General features: G+C 34.9%; 1 protein-coding gene across 1 annotated transcript in view; it reads left to right on the top strand.

Moving 5' to 3' along the window:
• Positions 1-16,701, top strand: part of ANGPT1 (angiopoietin 1) — a 150,128-nt gene that overhangs the window by 106,213 nt on the left and 27,214 nt on the right. The window contains exon 7 of the mRNA XM_066334845.1: positions 9,936-10,102. Coding sequence (XP_066190942.1) covers positions 9,936-10,102 — 167 coding nt within the window. The remainder of the gene's footprint in view (positions 1-9,935; positions 10,103-16,701) is intronic.

Here is a 16,701-nt window from a genome sequence, read left to right as displayed (position 1 = left end):
CAACACCATTTATATTGTATTTGACTTGAACAAAGTAAAAAACTCAAGCTGATGTAGTTTCTTCTTGGAGCATTAACTGATGGTGGATAATTCTGTTGTAGTTGTATCCATTTACAAATAGTGTTCAGGTTCTATATTTTAACCCCAAATACTTGAAGAATCAAACAACTACAGACAGAGCTCCAGCCCCTTTTAATAATTAGAACATTATGTTCATAACTTTCTTTTTCAAGTGAGACAATGACTGCATAAAAATGCATGAAGCACCTTTTAGAATTGTTTGTGTAAGCTTATTGATTCTGGTTCCACTATCTTAGTGTAAAATAACTTCAGATGTGGGTGGGACTTTAAACAAAAATTACATAAACCATATGGCTTGGCTGAGGAGAATGTTCTTGACAGACAAAAAGAATTGCTCTTAATTTGAAATCCCATACAGTGGGAACAATATCTTTCATTATTCTCAGATTTTTTAAAGCTGGATATTCTGAATGAATTTTCATTCCTTTTCCAGGATTATAACTATTTAAGGTATGTTACACATAGTTCAGGTTGTGAAATCTTCACACTTCTTGCACTGATAAATGTACCCCTGTGTTCTTTAAAAGAGGGCTCAAATATGTCTTGTGACAAGATCTTCATCACTAAATTTTAGAGTAGTTTTGATCTGATTCAAATAACATGAAGAGATAATGCCCAAGCTGTGACAGATATCGAGCCATTGTCAAATGACAGCTGGCATAGGACTACTTTGGTGTTAGATCTGAGACCATTTCACTGTTAGCATGGGAAATCTTCAGAGCACTTTTCACAGATTCTTCTTCCCCTTGTGTCTTAGTGAAACACTTGTGAGGGAAAGAATTACTGGTTCAAAGAATCTGGACTAGCATTTTGAAGATAACCGTCGAATAGGAAAGGAATACAAAAACTTTTCTGGAAGGAAGAGAGCCTTCATAAAGTTATCTGCAAAACATATATCCATCTAGTTACTAGGTGGAGATGAATCCCATAATTTCTTCAGCAGAGTTGGTTTTGTGTTTTTTATTCTGTCAATAGCATGAAGCAATTTATAAAGTGTCTTGTAATACCAGCATGGTCCCTTCTGCAAAATGAAGGATTTGAGATCAGGATGGATTTGTGAGAAAAGCAAAAACTAGGGAATGCATGACCTTGGAAAAGATGGAAGTTATGTTTCCAAAGTCTAAACAAGCCAGACAGGTTGAAAGTAGTGGTGGTCTTAAATTAATATGTTGAATGAATGAGTGGGTTATGATTACAAGGGGATAAAAAAGGCACACTCAAGACATAAATAATTTTGTAACATATAGGGACAAATTCGTTACTTATGACAGTATACTTCAAAGTCATAAGTTTCTTACATCTGAAAATAAGCAATTTTCTTCAAGGGACTGGGGTAGATGATGTGAAAGTAATAATTTGTTTCTTTCACACATTTACCACGTAAGTTGGATACAAGGAAATGATTTTTGGTGACTGGAATGTGTATTAAGATATTGTGTGAGTAACGCCTTTCACAGAGACCCACCCTTCCGTGATAAAGAATGGCATGTCATGCTGGTTTAATAAAAAGTCCCTTCTGACTGCAACAGTTCCTCAGATAATTGTTACTTTCATCAGTGCTATAAAAAGAGACAACATTTTCTCTGCTTCTCCTGCCATCTAAATCCAGTATGCCCAGTGGAGATAGACATGATACTGAAGTGGTGAGAGACCAGATTTTGTTTTATGAAAACAAGCTCATGAAACTCTTCTGGTCCTGACCAAGGCTTAATCTACAGTGTAAACTTCAACAGAATTATGTAAGGGAGCAAGAATGAAACAATATTTGTCTCAGAGAATGTTGGATCACTATATTGGGCACCAGAGATGTTACTACAAAAGGAAGCATCCTCTTTATTTTGGAGAATATTTTTGGATGTAAAATTAAACACAGTTTTGTGTTGGAGCACAGTTGTGCTATACTCAGCATAGTCTTTCCTAAGCAAACATTCCTGGATAACTCCTGTTTCAAGAGCTGTGTTGACACATATTCTTGTGCCTGCTTTGCACCAGTGCTTCAATTTAACAGCATTAATTTATACTGATAAGATTTGTATGGTATTCCAAAGCCTGTTACTTAATAAATTTTATATAATGATATTCAAGGTTTAGCTAAATTATGCTAACAGCCTCTAGTAGAGCAACATGAGAAAGATTAAAGTAATTAAAGAACTACTCTAACCACAAGATGAAAATGCTATATTAGAAGACCCAGGTAAGATTCTGTGAGGTTACTTTTAAAATCTCTGTCTTGAAAATATAATAGAATTGTAACAGATGTCTTCCCACATAGCAGTTGTGTGCTCTCCTCTTGGAACAGTGTTTCTCTTCAGGGAGGAGTATCTTCTGTGTGATCTGCTCTGTTTGGAACTTACTGGAACAGTTCTTAGCTTTGGGGCTCGTGACAAATTAGAAGTATAACTTTGACTTTTATGTCAGTCAGCTTCTATTCTTGTTCTACTGTTTAGACTACCAGCTGAGCCAAGCATGAGATTCAAAAACAATCCATAAATTTGATGCATGTTCTATTTAGACAGATTATGGGGCTGAAACTCAAGTCCCTTTTTAAATTCACAAACTTTTGGTCTTTGCTGTAGCATCTGTGCTCCTAGTCATGCTCATTTTTCCTACTTGGTATTGATCAGTGTGTTTGAAGAAGAGAATTAAGTCCTATATCCCAAAAGTTTTTCTTTTTGCCTGAAATGACCAAAAATACCTTTTTTAGATTTTTTCCTTACATTTTGCATATTTAACCCTAAAACTGACCATTTATTTTTTGCAAATGACAAATCAGTAAGTTATCTGAAGCTCAAAATTAATTTTTCTTAGAGCCCCAAAAATGAAATTTCTTTTCTTTAATACATACCCATGTCCTTGGCATGCTCTTTCTAAGAGCTACATTAAGTGTCTGTTCATTCCTAGCATCCACTTGTCCTAGAGTGAAAATGGTATTTTGGGATGGAGGCTGTCAATGTAATTTATCTCAGTAAGAGATACTCTCCTATTTTCAATTACATGATAAAGAAGTTAGATTGAAATCCAGGCCTGAGGAAGATGTATTGGTTGTTTTATTTGTAGGACATATATGTAAGCAACTGAGCTGTTTTGGGCCTCTTACCCAGACAGAGGAAACCTTTTTGTAAGGCTTGCACTTCATTCTGTCACTGTGATTTTTTATTCATTGGGAATTTTGTTGCTACCAATACTGTGTGTGTTTGAGAAGGAAAAAGTAAAAAGTGAATCTAATTTCTGTACGTCTACTAATATACTAATATATTTAGTCTAGAATGAAGCACAGATTATGAACATGATTTTCAGGCAGATTATACGGATATTTAGTTCTTTATTTAAACTGACAATAGCTTAGTTTTCTTTTTAGTCTTTTGAGAAGGCATCTCTGGCTTCAATCTACATATATTTTTAAAACTTGCCAACAAATATGTGTTAGTATTTCAGAGGAAAAAATCTGAATATTTAGAATTGTTTTTCAATACTTTCTTAAGTTCACATTTATTAACACATGTTATCTGAGGAAATTGAAGCAATTTTTATAAACCAAATACTTATTTCAAATAACAGAATGAATAATATAATGTGATGTGAATGAAAATATACAAGTATACAAAAAAAGTACACAAACATTTTTTAGAAATTATCTTAAAGAATATCCATTCCACATTTTCAGCTAAGGCAAAGGGAGCTGAATATTCCTTATGGCTTTTGGGAAGTCACTGCTGCTGTAAAACACTGAATTATTATCTGTCTTATTCACTGAACTGTTTGAAAGAAGATGAACCCATAGGATATATTGGCTGTGTCTGGTTTCAATTTGTTTTGTCTATAAAAAGTCAAAGCTTCCTGTGAGCATTATCAGACAAAATAAATAAAGTAAGAGAGATAATTGTTTAATGAACTTGGAGCAACATGATTCAGTCAGAATACCCTCACAGATTTTGCCAAAGCTAATAAAATTCTTTTGCACCCTACTTATTATTTTTGAATAAGTATCAACTTTGTAAATTCTTAAGGTCATTTTTAGAACCCATACTGAATTCTGTTTCTTTGTACTTACAATTGCTTTAGTAGTTTGGGGTCTGTTAATAACCAATTTGAAATTGAAAATGAGCTGATGAAGAACTCAGATGTCTTCTAAGATAAATATTATACAATCACATGCTTTTTTCTTTGATTCCTAGTTCTAAGTACTTAAATCCATACAAAAGAACAATAAAATCTTTCTCTTTTTTTGCATAGCAGTTGAGCATTATGTCAGAATTTACAGAATTTATGATATAGTTATATAGAAACAGAAAACAGCTTTGTTTCATCCAACTACAAAAATGGATTTACAATTGTCAGTAAAGTTATGTATTGTGGGGTTTTTTTCTCTGAAAACAAATTCTATCAAGTTGAGAAGAACAATCTGCTCTAATGTAGTATAAAACATTACTTTATTATTCCTCGATGACAAAACCAGGATAAAAGAATTTACTCATTGTTTGTGATTTTTATGTCAGCCTTTGCCAAAATATGATCTTAATGCAATTTTCAGCAGCAAAAATATAATTTTTTTTCAGTTTGTGAAGAATAAAAGAAGCATTATAATAATCTGTGTTGGGTCAGTGCAAACATTTGTGTGTCTTTTTTGCAACTAATAGTGGAGAGATAAGAAAGCATACGAAAATGTAAGCATATATCCCTGCTATATTGTCCCAGCTTCCACAGAGAGCTGGTGAGGAGAACTCTGAGAACTTTTGGAAATTACTGATTTTCCTATTACACTAAGCACTATTTTGGGAGCTTAAAGTCTGTGATTTGCCAGCCATCTAAAAATATTATGCAAATTTCTAGGGAAAAGCAAATTTGAGTATTTTTGGAATAAAATGTAGGGCTTAAAGAATTAATCTCTTTATTTGGGAACATATAATGAACAAAGCATAGAAAGATAATGGCAAAATAGTGTCTCTTAGTAGTTTTAAATGCAATTTTGGAACAGTGTCTAAGACCCACTGGGTTTCAGAGAGTCTTAAAATGTAGTTAACTGCAAACACATTCATGAAATACAGATGTTCCTTTTCCTAGTGGATTGATAGCTGAGGATGACTTGGATCACCTCATGTAATTCCTTGAACTCAGGCACAAAACATTAACACAAATAATTATGGAAGCATTTGCTGTAACAATTTGAATGCAAAACCAAAGTGTTTGCTGACAGTGTATATATGTACCGGGAAAAAAAATATTTAATAACAACTGTGGGCCTGAAATAGGTCACTCTTAATGTTAACTTTTAACACTGCCCTAAGGCATTCTCAAAACGAAATTTCTTGTCCTAAATCTTAGGCATCAGTCCACAAATGACAAGCATGGTCTTAGGCAAGGCTTTAGTCATCACCTGTGGCCCCACAGATTTGAGCAGCAGTATAAACCCAAATGGTCTGCTAACTAAAATATATATTTTTCATTACTGAAATTTAATTACTGGATAATTACTGCATTCTCTCGTGAACATCAAAAGTAATGAGGTCTGCTTTTCTGGGGACTAATGTCCTGTGTCCCACATAGAAGTCCCATTCTCATTACTAATAATCCTCTGAAACCCTATTATTTTCTAGGATTCTCTGTGGTAAAAGCTTGAGTTCCCCTTTAATGTCCCTCAATCTGTCCCAGATGTCTAAGAACCTCTGAGGCAATATTTGCTCAGCATCTGCACTTGGCTGGCTGCTCTGTCTGCTTGTAGCAATTTGAATAGGCAACAGCTGAGCTTCTCTTCAGCATTTCTCCCAGCAGCAACTCATCACAGACACCAGTTCCCTGAAACCTTGTTGAACTTCAAGTTTCTGTGATTTTTAACCAAACCTCAAAAGTGTTCAAAAAGTATTCTACAAGTATATAGAACAGATGGGCATAATAATTACACAAATTTGTTTTCCTAAGTTTTCTGAGACAAGAAAAAGAAATTTTGTATTTGAAGATAAAATTCTGAAATATTGTTTGAAAGCTAAAGGTAAAGGTAAATCAAAAGAACCAGGTACAACCATTTTCATTGCCAGCCTCAGGGTTGGGAACAAAAACACACAATTAAATCATGTTTTTCAGGGTTTTTTTTTTTCCGTTTTTTTCTGCATACGAAAGTTTACATATCCCATCAAAGTAATAGTGTTCTTGTAGTAGAGACAGTCTAAGTGAGATATAAACAAGGAGAGATGTGTAGTTATTAAGTCAGCCAAAGTATCTGGGAAAAACAGTATGCACGCAAGTCTTTCTTCAGCTCTGAAATATAGGCAGTAAACTGTAGACTAAATACAGGTTGGAAACAGTTGAGTTTGGCATAATAAAATTATACTTGAAGAAATTGCTGCCAACTCTGTGCTTAACAGAAATGTACTGCTCCTCTCTGGTTTACATCTATGAAAGCTTTGAGTGCCTGTTTGTTTGTTTATATATTGCTAGCCATATTAGGTGTTTAATAAAGTACACTGCTTCTCCTTTGGAACATTCATTTCTTCAGAAAGATGTTTTATATCCCACTTACTTAGTTTTCTTTTCATAAAAGCAAGTAGTTTGCTTAAAAAGAAGTTACTTCTGTCAAGGAAAAAAAAATCCTATTCTAGGCATTTCTAATCTGAGTATCAGTATTGTAGCCTCTGATAGTAGGATTCCCTTTTTCATAACTAATGTAGTGGATTTCCTCATAATTTTCAATTTTTCTTTTTATATTTCTTTTGCTGTTTTCATATTTCTTTTGCTGAAGTTCCCTGTTGCTGCAGCTTCATTTCCTCCGGTCAAGAGAGCAAAGCACTTAGTGATAGATTTTCATCTTAGTGCAATAACACATGTGAAAAGGGAGAAGGAGGTGAAAATTTGAATAAAAATCATTACTTCAGAATAATTATATGTGGTGTTTGGAGTTTCTATAAAACACATAAGGAATCATATATTGTTAAAACACTATATATATATATATTACATCCTGAATGGGCTGTAATCTAAATGAGATAAGATATATGTAATTCAATACACAATGATTCAAAGGGAAGTCCCCTCAGCTTTCCTGAACTGGGAAAAAGGAAGAAAGAATTTCCTGATAATCTTCCCTTAAAGATAGACTAAATAATAGTCATCATCATCATCATCATCATCATTCATATTTCTGTGAATAAGAAACTATTTGAATTCCAGGAAAACCTAATTTGACTGATATCTGAACAACTATGCTCCACTTCTTTCTGGATTTTCGGGAGACAAACTTCCTGGTAGGTAGTCTATGCAGAGCATATTTTGCCTTACTCAGAGATGAGTGACAGTGACCAGTGGTGAAAGGTGTCAGAGACAAACCTCTAACTGCTCTGGTATGACACTGCCAAAGCTACTAGAACAGGATACACCAGGTGGGACAGTCAGAGGTAGAAAGACAAGGCAAGAAGATGGAAAGAATCAAAGGCACAGACAGAAAACAGTGATAACTACAGAAAGGCGTGCCAGCTGTAGACAGGGTTCACACAGGTTTGGAACAAGTACTTTTGTGTTTTAGGATGTCTGAGAATAAGAAATCTATTAATCGTGTTGTCTGGCAGAATGTGTGAAGCCAAATATGAATGTGAATGCCATCAAAGCAGCGAGTGTAGAGGGCAGTTTCTCCAGGGAAGAAGAGAATCCTGGAAAAATGCCTCAGGAAACCCCATTCTTAGTGCCATAAGCAGAAGGCTGATTGACATGCTCTCTATGCTAATTGTTACTAGAAAGTTCTCAGTTTTCTGTGTTATCATAGGTTGATTTTTAGTGCAAGAATTTTAATATTCTAAATTGCTTTCCCCCATTGCACCCTTCCCTCAGACCACATCTAAACTACCCTCCCACAGCAGGGTGCATAAGTACCCCTGTCTGACCCAAAACTCTGCCTTTTTGCCCCTTGTTACTGCCTTGATCCAGTCCAGTCCAATACAGTGGACACCTTATTGTTTGTTATTTTTGTATTATTAAAAGTACTTTTCAGACTACTGGATCAAAGCTGTCACTCTCTCCATTCAAGTCACTATTGGGCTGACTCCTGAGGAAACTAAAAGGGGTCTGATAGTCTGGGCCAGACCCCAGGAAGTTTCAAGGGAGAAATAACAGAAAGCATCATAATGGGAAAACTTCAGGAGCAGCAGCTCACACTGGAAGACAGATGGATTCAAAGCAGAGTGTCATCAGTATTACCTAGAACCAGTATTTACAGAGACTTCTATAGGAAATGATCTACTGGAGACAGAGGATATAATGAAATAACATGCAGAAAAGGAAAAGCCAGCTAATAGTGGGGCTCCACATTTCAGTCTGAGACTTCTTAGAGGCTTGCCACAGAGTACTGAATTTCAGTTCTTACAGATGAAACACTTTGTCCTTGGGTATCTCTTCATGGTCTCTGGGCCAAAAGGCAGACATGCTGTTCAAAATACAAGTTACTGTACTCAGATCAGCATACTCAAATGTCTTCTCAGTCTCTACTATCAGTGAGTCACCAAATATATGCTCAGGTAGGGTCATATAGACAAAAATGAGTCCTGAGTAAAGTACTTTCTACTGTAATTCTCTCTAGGAACACCAACAAAAAAAATCCTCTTTTTTTTTTATATTTTTTTTAACCAGTCAAACTTTTAAACTTATAAAATTTTAAAATTACTTTTCTTTAGAATTTTGTAGCTGGTATACCTGTGCATTGCCTGAGCGAGTAATACCTGTGCTACAACATGGCATCTGGGCAGGCAGGATTTCATCCCCCAGAGACACAACTAATCAGAGCTGGAGCCACAGCAATAAAATAAAGAAAAAGAGAGAGAGCTCCACTTTCAGTGTTTTCATCTCATGTTAGGAGTGACTGAAACATTATATAGAGAAGATCGATGTCTTGCCAATGTGTCTCACAGACACATTTCTCATTATCTAACCTTTAGTCCCTAGGAATTCTCTTGATTTTAACCCCTTTTAAAAATATGTGCTTTCTGGAAATAATCCAATCCTTCATTTAATTTGATGAGGAAATTTTCACAGGACCTTCTAAAACACCCCCAGCTCCACTGTAAGAAAATCAGGGGATTTCTGGTTCCCATTCTTCTTATCTTAAGAAATATGAATAAGCACAGTCATGTTGGAGTACTTCTTCACAAGTAAATATAGTTTAAAATAATTTTTACTGTCTAAAGAGAAAAAAAAGAAAAATGTAAAATGGATTGAAGAGTTCTCAGGTATGAGCTAATAGTTTAAAAAGAACAATTATTCTAATATATATTAAATAACTTAATGACTGAAAAACCCCTTAAATTTAATGTAGTAATTCACTACAATTTAAACAACTTTAAAACTTAGAAGATGTATAAAAAAGAATGTCTAGGAATTAGTTTTGAAAAATAGTTATACTTTTTCTTTCATTATTATTTTTCCATGTTTTAAAGTGATATCATTTGCTTAAGCGGATATAAGATGATCTAATCTGAACATATGAAATGTGAGGAGAGCAAAGTGACAAAAAGAAAAACTAGATAACAAGACAACTAGATAACGTGGTATCAATTATTAAATGCATTATAGAATATTACAATGTCAAGTGTTCCCACTGAACCATGTACAAATACATCATCATGCTATTAATATCATGGACTTGTAAAATGATTTCCAGCTGATAACCTCAGCTGCCATTTCAAACACCAGTTGAACTACATGACATTCCTACATCATACATATTAGTAGGATAATTTTAGAGATCATCAAACTGGACCAAAGAAAGTTATAACCAGTAATTAGAATGTACAGGTAAAATATGATGGTTTTATTATTGTGTAAAGGCTCTACCAATTACAACAATTACATCTAGTTATTTTGCCAATTTTTTCTAGGGTTTTGGTAGCCCATCAGGTGAACATTGGCTGGGAAATGAATTTATCTTTGCAATAACAAGTCAGAGGCAATATTCTCTAAGAATTGAATTAATGGACTGGGAAGGAAACCGGGCATATTCACAATATGACAGATTTCACATAGGAAATGAAAAACAGAATTACAGGTAAGAATCTATTGAAATTCTTTTGACTCTGCTGAGTGATAAATATTGTTCACTGTTCACTTGTCAAATATGAGAAAGGACAATAATATGGTGCCAATTTTCATCAAAAGTGCATAAAGACTGTAAAAATAAAACAGAAATCAGATTTGTCAGTGATGGAAGAATAGAGTAAAGCTAACATATCTGAGAACAAAGGAACTATTAATTGTGTTGTCTGGTAGAACTGCTAAAAACTGTATAACTTCTATATTCAGAGCTCAAAATTGATTGAATAGAAAAAAGATTTGGATTCTTCACTAAACCCTGAAGGATATCTGCCTCAGAAGCAGAAGACTGAAACAATGGGCATGGGAATGAAAGACCAAAAATGCTGTTAAACCATCTGATATTTCCAAACTAAAAATTTAGTGTAAATGGAGGTGAAAAACAGAATGCTGGATCTTGTTTTGACAAAATTAAACACAAAAACTTTTCTTAATAATACTTTTCTCCTACAGTTTGTTTTAAGATAAAAGATTAAAAAAAAAAACCAACTTGAAGACACAAGAAATGTGGATAATGTAAGCAGTTATTTATACTGTTTTTTAATCATTGCTTCATCTGAGCAGACAATGTAATGCTAGAAAATGAAATCCTTAAAAATACCCAATTATTTATTACACAACTTCTAATTAGCATAAGACTCAGTAAAGAAATTGCAATGTTATATTATAATAGTGTATTATTGAGATAAATTGTAAGCTCAAGCATTCGAGGCACGTGAAACCAGGCTGGTATTCAGATCTTTAAATCCAAGTAACATGATTCTCAAAAATGCTGACTGCCTCCCTGCCCCCAGGTTCCCAGTGGATTGGAGGTGAGAGCAATTTGCTCTTTCTGCTGACAGGGCTGTGCCCAGGTGGGACCAAAGCAGTGCCCCTGCCCTCTGGGGTTTGTTGGGGGCAGCAGCCAGCTCTGCACAAGTGCAGAGAATCCCTTTACAAACCATCAGTACCAGTTTAGCTCCTGCATAAAGCTGGGATGCCTCTCCACGCAAAGGATAGCTCTATCCCCCATTGCATCCAGCAGTCCTGTGCCTGGCACTGTCCATGGAAATCCAGTTCCCCAAATCAGGAAAGGGGAAGCACCTATTCTAAGGTGGTTTTAGGCAAAGAATGAATAAAAGTAATTTCTGAAAAGAGAGGCTAGAAATATTTATACAAAGCATAAAAAGATCAGTGTAAAAGGGTCTTAAACATGAGTAGAAGAAGTTCAAAAGGAAAAGATGAGACAAATCCTTCTCAAATGAAGAAAGATGTTGAAGGGCAGTTATACATAGCTCAAAAATTTATGATGAATCACAGGAAAGGAGTATTACTCAGAGGATGAATTAAAATAACTGAATTTGCTAATGAAAACAGGGTCGTTTTTGCTCATCTTTATTCTGAACTAAGGACAACATGTATTTTTGAGGACTTGGAAGGCTTTTGAAAATTTAACATGTTAAAGCTCATGTTTAGAGAGGATTTATTTTTCAGAACTCTTCTGTGTTCATTCATGGCAAAATAGCAAGAGAATATCTTGTTGGGAGGGAAGAGAAGGGAAGGGAAGGGAAGGGAAGGGAAGGGAAGGGAAGGGAAGGGAAGGGAAGGGAAGGGAAGGGAAGGGAAGGGAAGGGAAGGGAAGGGAAGGGAAGGGAAGGGAAGGGAAGGGAAGGGAAGGGAAGGGAAGGGAAGGGAAGGGAAGGGAAGGGAAGGGAAGGGAAGGGAAGGGAAGGGAAGGGAAGGGAAGGGAAGGGAAGGGAAGGGAAGGGAAGGGAAGGGAAGGGAAGGGAAGGGAAGGGAAGGGAAGGGAAGGGAAGGGAAGGGGCTTTCATTATAAAAAAGGGAGATTTTTGCAATATAAATAACATTTTCTGATAATGGAAAAATTTTAAAAATTGTTCCATGTAAATTCTTTAAGAAAGCAAAAGAGATATAATTCAAACCTGTAGAAATTAAATCAGAGGGGACATACTGGACTCAAAGAGTGTAATGTTGAGCAACAGGCACAAATTCTGCTACCCATGTCCAAGTCACTTTTCCACAAAAATCAAAGGGAATTTCAGTGGAGGCTATTGACTGTACTTTTGGTACCTCTCCTATTCCATCGTATAAATGAAGGTCAGAATGAGATCTGCTTACACTCTGTGGTCTCCTTATGGTGCAACTGAAACTCTTCAGTTGAGGAAATGGGGAATCAGTGACATTCATACTTTTCTGGAATAAACAAAGATGAAAACATAAAGAAGTAAAAAAGTCATGTCTGCTGGCCCTTTGAGTTTCAGATTAATTCTTCTATAATTTTTATTCAAGTATATTTGAATATCTGAAGAAAATAGCTGAGTAACATGGTGACAGTCCTGGAAATAAAGGTGTGTAAGCCTCATGCAAGTCTAAACTGTTTTTCATGCTTTATAAATGCACTGGTGACTAGTCTAGGCAAATATAAGCCAAACAGATACTTTGCAAATCAAAATTATGTTGGGATATTTCATAAATTTTTACAGGAATGCATCCTATGACATTGAAACTCTTTATTTTTCTTGCCAGTAGCACTATCTGTGATAGCAGCAATTCCAGAAGGCTGTCTGAATAAAAACCTAATTATTGAGTACTAAACAGCTGGCCATTCTTCAGAGAATGCTATTTTCTCTTTATCTGAGAAGCCGCTATTAAGGATTTAAATGATTCCTCTGAAGCTGAAAACCACAATTCCCAAACTCCTGCTCCCAGTGCCTTTCCTTCATGACTTTCAGGCATTTCCCATGTTTGCTTTCAATTCCTCAAACACAGAACAGCACACCTTTTCAAAATTTTAGTTACTGTTATTTGAAATAATTCTGCCAAACAAAACAGATGCTGTCTTATTTTGGAACCTTGTTCTTATAATGACCCACATTAAATGTTCTTTCTGTTAGCAAAAATATGTAATTGTACACTGGCTAGATTCACATTAGTTTCAAATAATATAAGTTCACTAATTAATAGTAAACAGTAAATAGACAAGTTTCTAAGATGATCTGGGAAGTGGATCAAGGAAATCTGAAATAGAAAAAGTGTGTTGAAATGAAAAGTTCAAGAAGTGGAACATCTTTAATTTTGCTATGGCAGTGCCTTGTATATTTGGAAGACATAAAAAAAAATTCCAGGTCTTATGCTGAAATACAGTAAAAAAAAACAGAAAAAAGAAGCGAAGATAAATTTAAAAAAAAAAAGATAAAAAGGCAAGGCAAGGAAAGGAAAGGAAAACCATGAAGTGATAAAATCTGCTTGAGAAAATTTCAAAAATAATTTTCATATTGTTCTTCTGAAATCCAGCCTCAACATTACACAAAGTTCAATTCATTCTGGATAACTCCCAGTTGCTGATTTCAGAAGGGTTCTGTTTTTTCTCTGGGCTCTTTTATTTTCTCTTTACTACTTTTTATTAGTCTAAAGAATCTATTATTAAAAAGAGTAATGCTGAACACATGTAAGTTCAAATATACTTGTTTCTCTTTTAAAATGAGACAGCTCCAAGAGGTTTTCTGGGAAATCAGAATAAAAGCTATTTATCCCAGATGATGACTGGGAAGAAGGTTGAGATGAGAAGGTGGGTACTGAATCAGTAAATGTGGACTGATAAATGGTAACTGAAACAGAAAATCAAATGTTGCATTGCATATGAAATCTTTAATAACAGTATCTAAGTGATTTATGTATTTTAGAAAATCCTTAGATTTCTTATCTACACAAGATGACTACACAGAGACTATCTGTACATATGGTGAAAATATCTCTGTCAGACTCTTTGTGACTTACACTGTGGCAAGTAAAATCTCTATGCAGTAAGAAGAGCCAGATCTTGAAGATCTCCCATTTAGTGCAGTGTTTCTTAATATAACTAAGAATTATTTATAGAATTATAAAAAACATGAGTTGAAAGAGAATCCTAAAAGACACAAGACCTCTCCTCTTTTCCTGTGTAGACTCTGCCTAGCCCCCCTGACACTGTTTGGTGGTCTTAGGAGCTGTACAGCTGTGATACACTGCTGCTATGACCCATGTCCTCAGATCCTCCACAACTGAACCGGAAAAGGAACCATGTGTTGGGATTTCAGGCACCACAATTCATAATCCTACATATTAGTTTATGAAAACAGATATATTGATGCTGAATTTTGAACACTAGTAATTTCAACCCGCAGGTGCTTCTGTTTTTTTCTACTCATGGCACGGGAGAAGCAATTCCAAGCAAAGCAAGGGGTGAAGAATAGGGGAAATACACTTTTTAGTTGACTGTGCTATTTTTACTTCAGAACCATTAGAGAGGTTTAATAGACATTTATCTCCTATGACAATATACTGTAGTATTTAATTTTTTTTAGTTAGAAAAGTTTGCTATTGCTGCAATGATTCATTAACTTTAGCCCTATCCATGGAGAAATATAATTAAATGATCAGACACTGGTGCTCTGGTGAGCAAGGGTTTGGGATTGATGTAGGCATAGGTGAAAACTGGTGATAGACAGAGAACATCCTAACTTCTCTGAATGAGTTTGAACATAAGGTGGTGGATGACCTTTGGTAGTTAAAATTAAGAAGTGACTTTATATTGGAATGAGCATGAGAAAGTGATTAGAAAATCTCATGAGAAAGAGAGCATAGATCCATTAGGAACACAAGAGGCTCATTTACAGGGCAGTAATAGTAATGTAGGGAAGAGTCAAGTGTGTGGGTCCTCAGAAGCAACAAGCTGATGAAATTTGTTGAAAACAGTAGAGGTAGTCATTAAAATTGTTTAAATCACTTCAAACTGCTGACATGATCTTCCAAGCCCTGCAAATCTAGGTGACATTTTGCAAGCTCTCCAATAAACTGTGTCTCCAGGCTTTACTTTAGGAGATCAGCTGATGAAAGTTAACCAAGAATTGGTAAATTTTATGGGACTTGGTAGCAGAGAGTTTACTCTTGTTTGATTAAAAGTTTGTATATTTAGTTTCAGCAATAGTATTTTTTTTTCTCTGTTTTCTTAGACAAATCAAGTAGGTAGTCTGCTGCCAGAAACCTTGATGTAATGTTCATCTTAGATTTTTCTAATGTTGATTCTATTTATATCATTGCCATTGTTGAACTATTGATGGAATTTCTTGCAAAAAATCCTCACTTATCTTTCTGTAAAATAGAGAAAAAATATATATCTGTACAATCTTAAATTTTACTGCTGGAAATTCTGTACTAGATAGTAAAATTAGTATTATTTGAGAGTACCGATTTTATGGAGATAGATGGTTTTATGTATCTTTAATTAGAAAACCTATTCCATGGAATATTGCTGTTTCAGAAACAGGACACAAATATGTTATTGTTACTTTCTTAGTATACAAAATCTCATTTTTAAATATCAGTGTGGTTCTTGTTATTACCCAGGCTTTTCAGTCATGCATTTGTATAAATAACATTTTCTTGTATCACTTGAGTTTTTTAGGTAAGAGGGGATCAATTTGACTTGTAAGTTTTTGAGTCACATGCTATGCTTTTTCTGTGTGATTTGTATCACAGTAAACATTTGAAGGATGTATTAGGTCTTTTCTCAAATGGGGAAGGAAAAATACAGTGGAAGATATATAGGAAATCTGTAGCAAAGTGAAAAAATAAACACAGATCCTCTTGGCATGCAGTTCTGTGCCCAGACCCTAGCACTCTTTTTGCCAAACAAAAAGTACAGAATAACTTAGAAAAAAGTCATGGTGCAAAAATGCAAAAAAACCTGTAGTAATTGACTTTTCTTTGGGAGCTGAAATTCAATTTGCAAGTCTACTTCAGAGGAAATATCCATGTAAAATTCTATTAACAGACAGAATGGTATCTGTGGTATGCATAATTTATATGATTTGAAAATATTTTCACCAAACAGTGGTATAAAATCAATAATATGGAAAAAATGTTTAAAATCTTTAAGTATATATAACTATCTGGCTTAAATAATTTTGTTTTATTTAACAGTACTGTCAGTCCAATAATATTCCATGAAGCCTAAATACTGAAAGTGCTAGGTTTCAATTCCATGCCATTAACCAGAGGTCTTTCTGGAAACATGCCAGTGTTGCTATGTCATATCAGTGACTAAAACTCACTGGCAGTTCATGCAGTATCTCCAAATGTAAGCAGAAATTAAATATAACAATTTCTCTGACTGAAGTCTGATGTAAATATACTAATGGAATTTATTAATTTAAAAAATAACTTAATCCACATAAATCCCAATATACACTATCCATCCACAGCTAATAATTTTCCACTTCTAACTTCATTAAAGTCGTTTATACTTCAATATACAATAGCTGTGACTACCGTGGGGCAAAACAGAGGTTTCCTTCTTCTTTGTTATGGAATCTAATGAGAATGCATTGAGATATGCTGGCTACACTGCAGTGCAGTTGAAGTCTTCAGAAGATGAGCCAGAGGCTCCTAGGGTAACAGAAGCCAAGAGAGAAACACCACTGAAATATCTCAGAAGAATCAAGGGTTGTTCCTCTAAGAAGGTGGCACACTGCAGACAGCATGGGCAACAGACAGAGGTTGAAAGCCACTGTATCT

This window comes from Sylvia atricapilla, chromosome 1, assembly GCF_009819655.1.
Source record: "Sylvia atricapilla isolate bSylAtr1 chromosome 1, bSylAtr1.pri, whole genome shotgun sequence".
NCBI lineage: Eukaryota > Metazoa > Chordata > Aves > Passeriformes > Sylviidae > Sylvia > Sylvia atricapilla.
The sequence above is the reverse complement of the archived record's forward strand: the minus strand, read 5'-3'. Positions and strand labels throughout refer to the sequence as shown.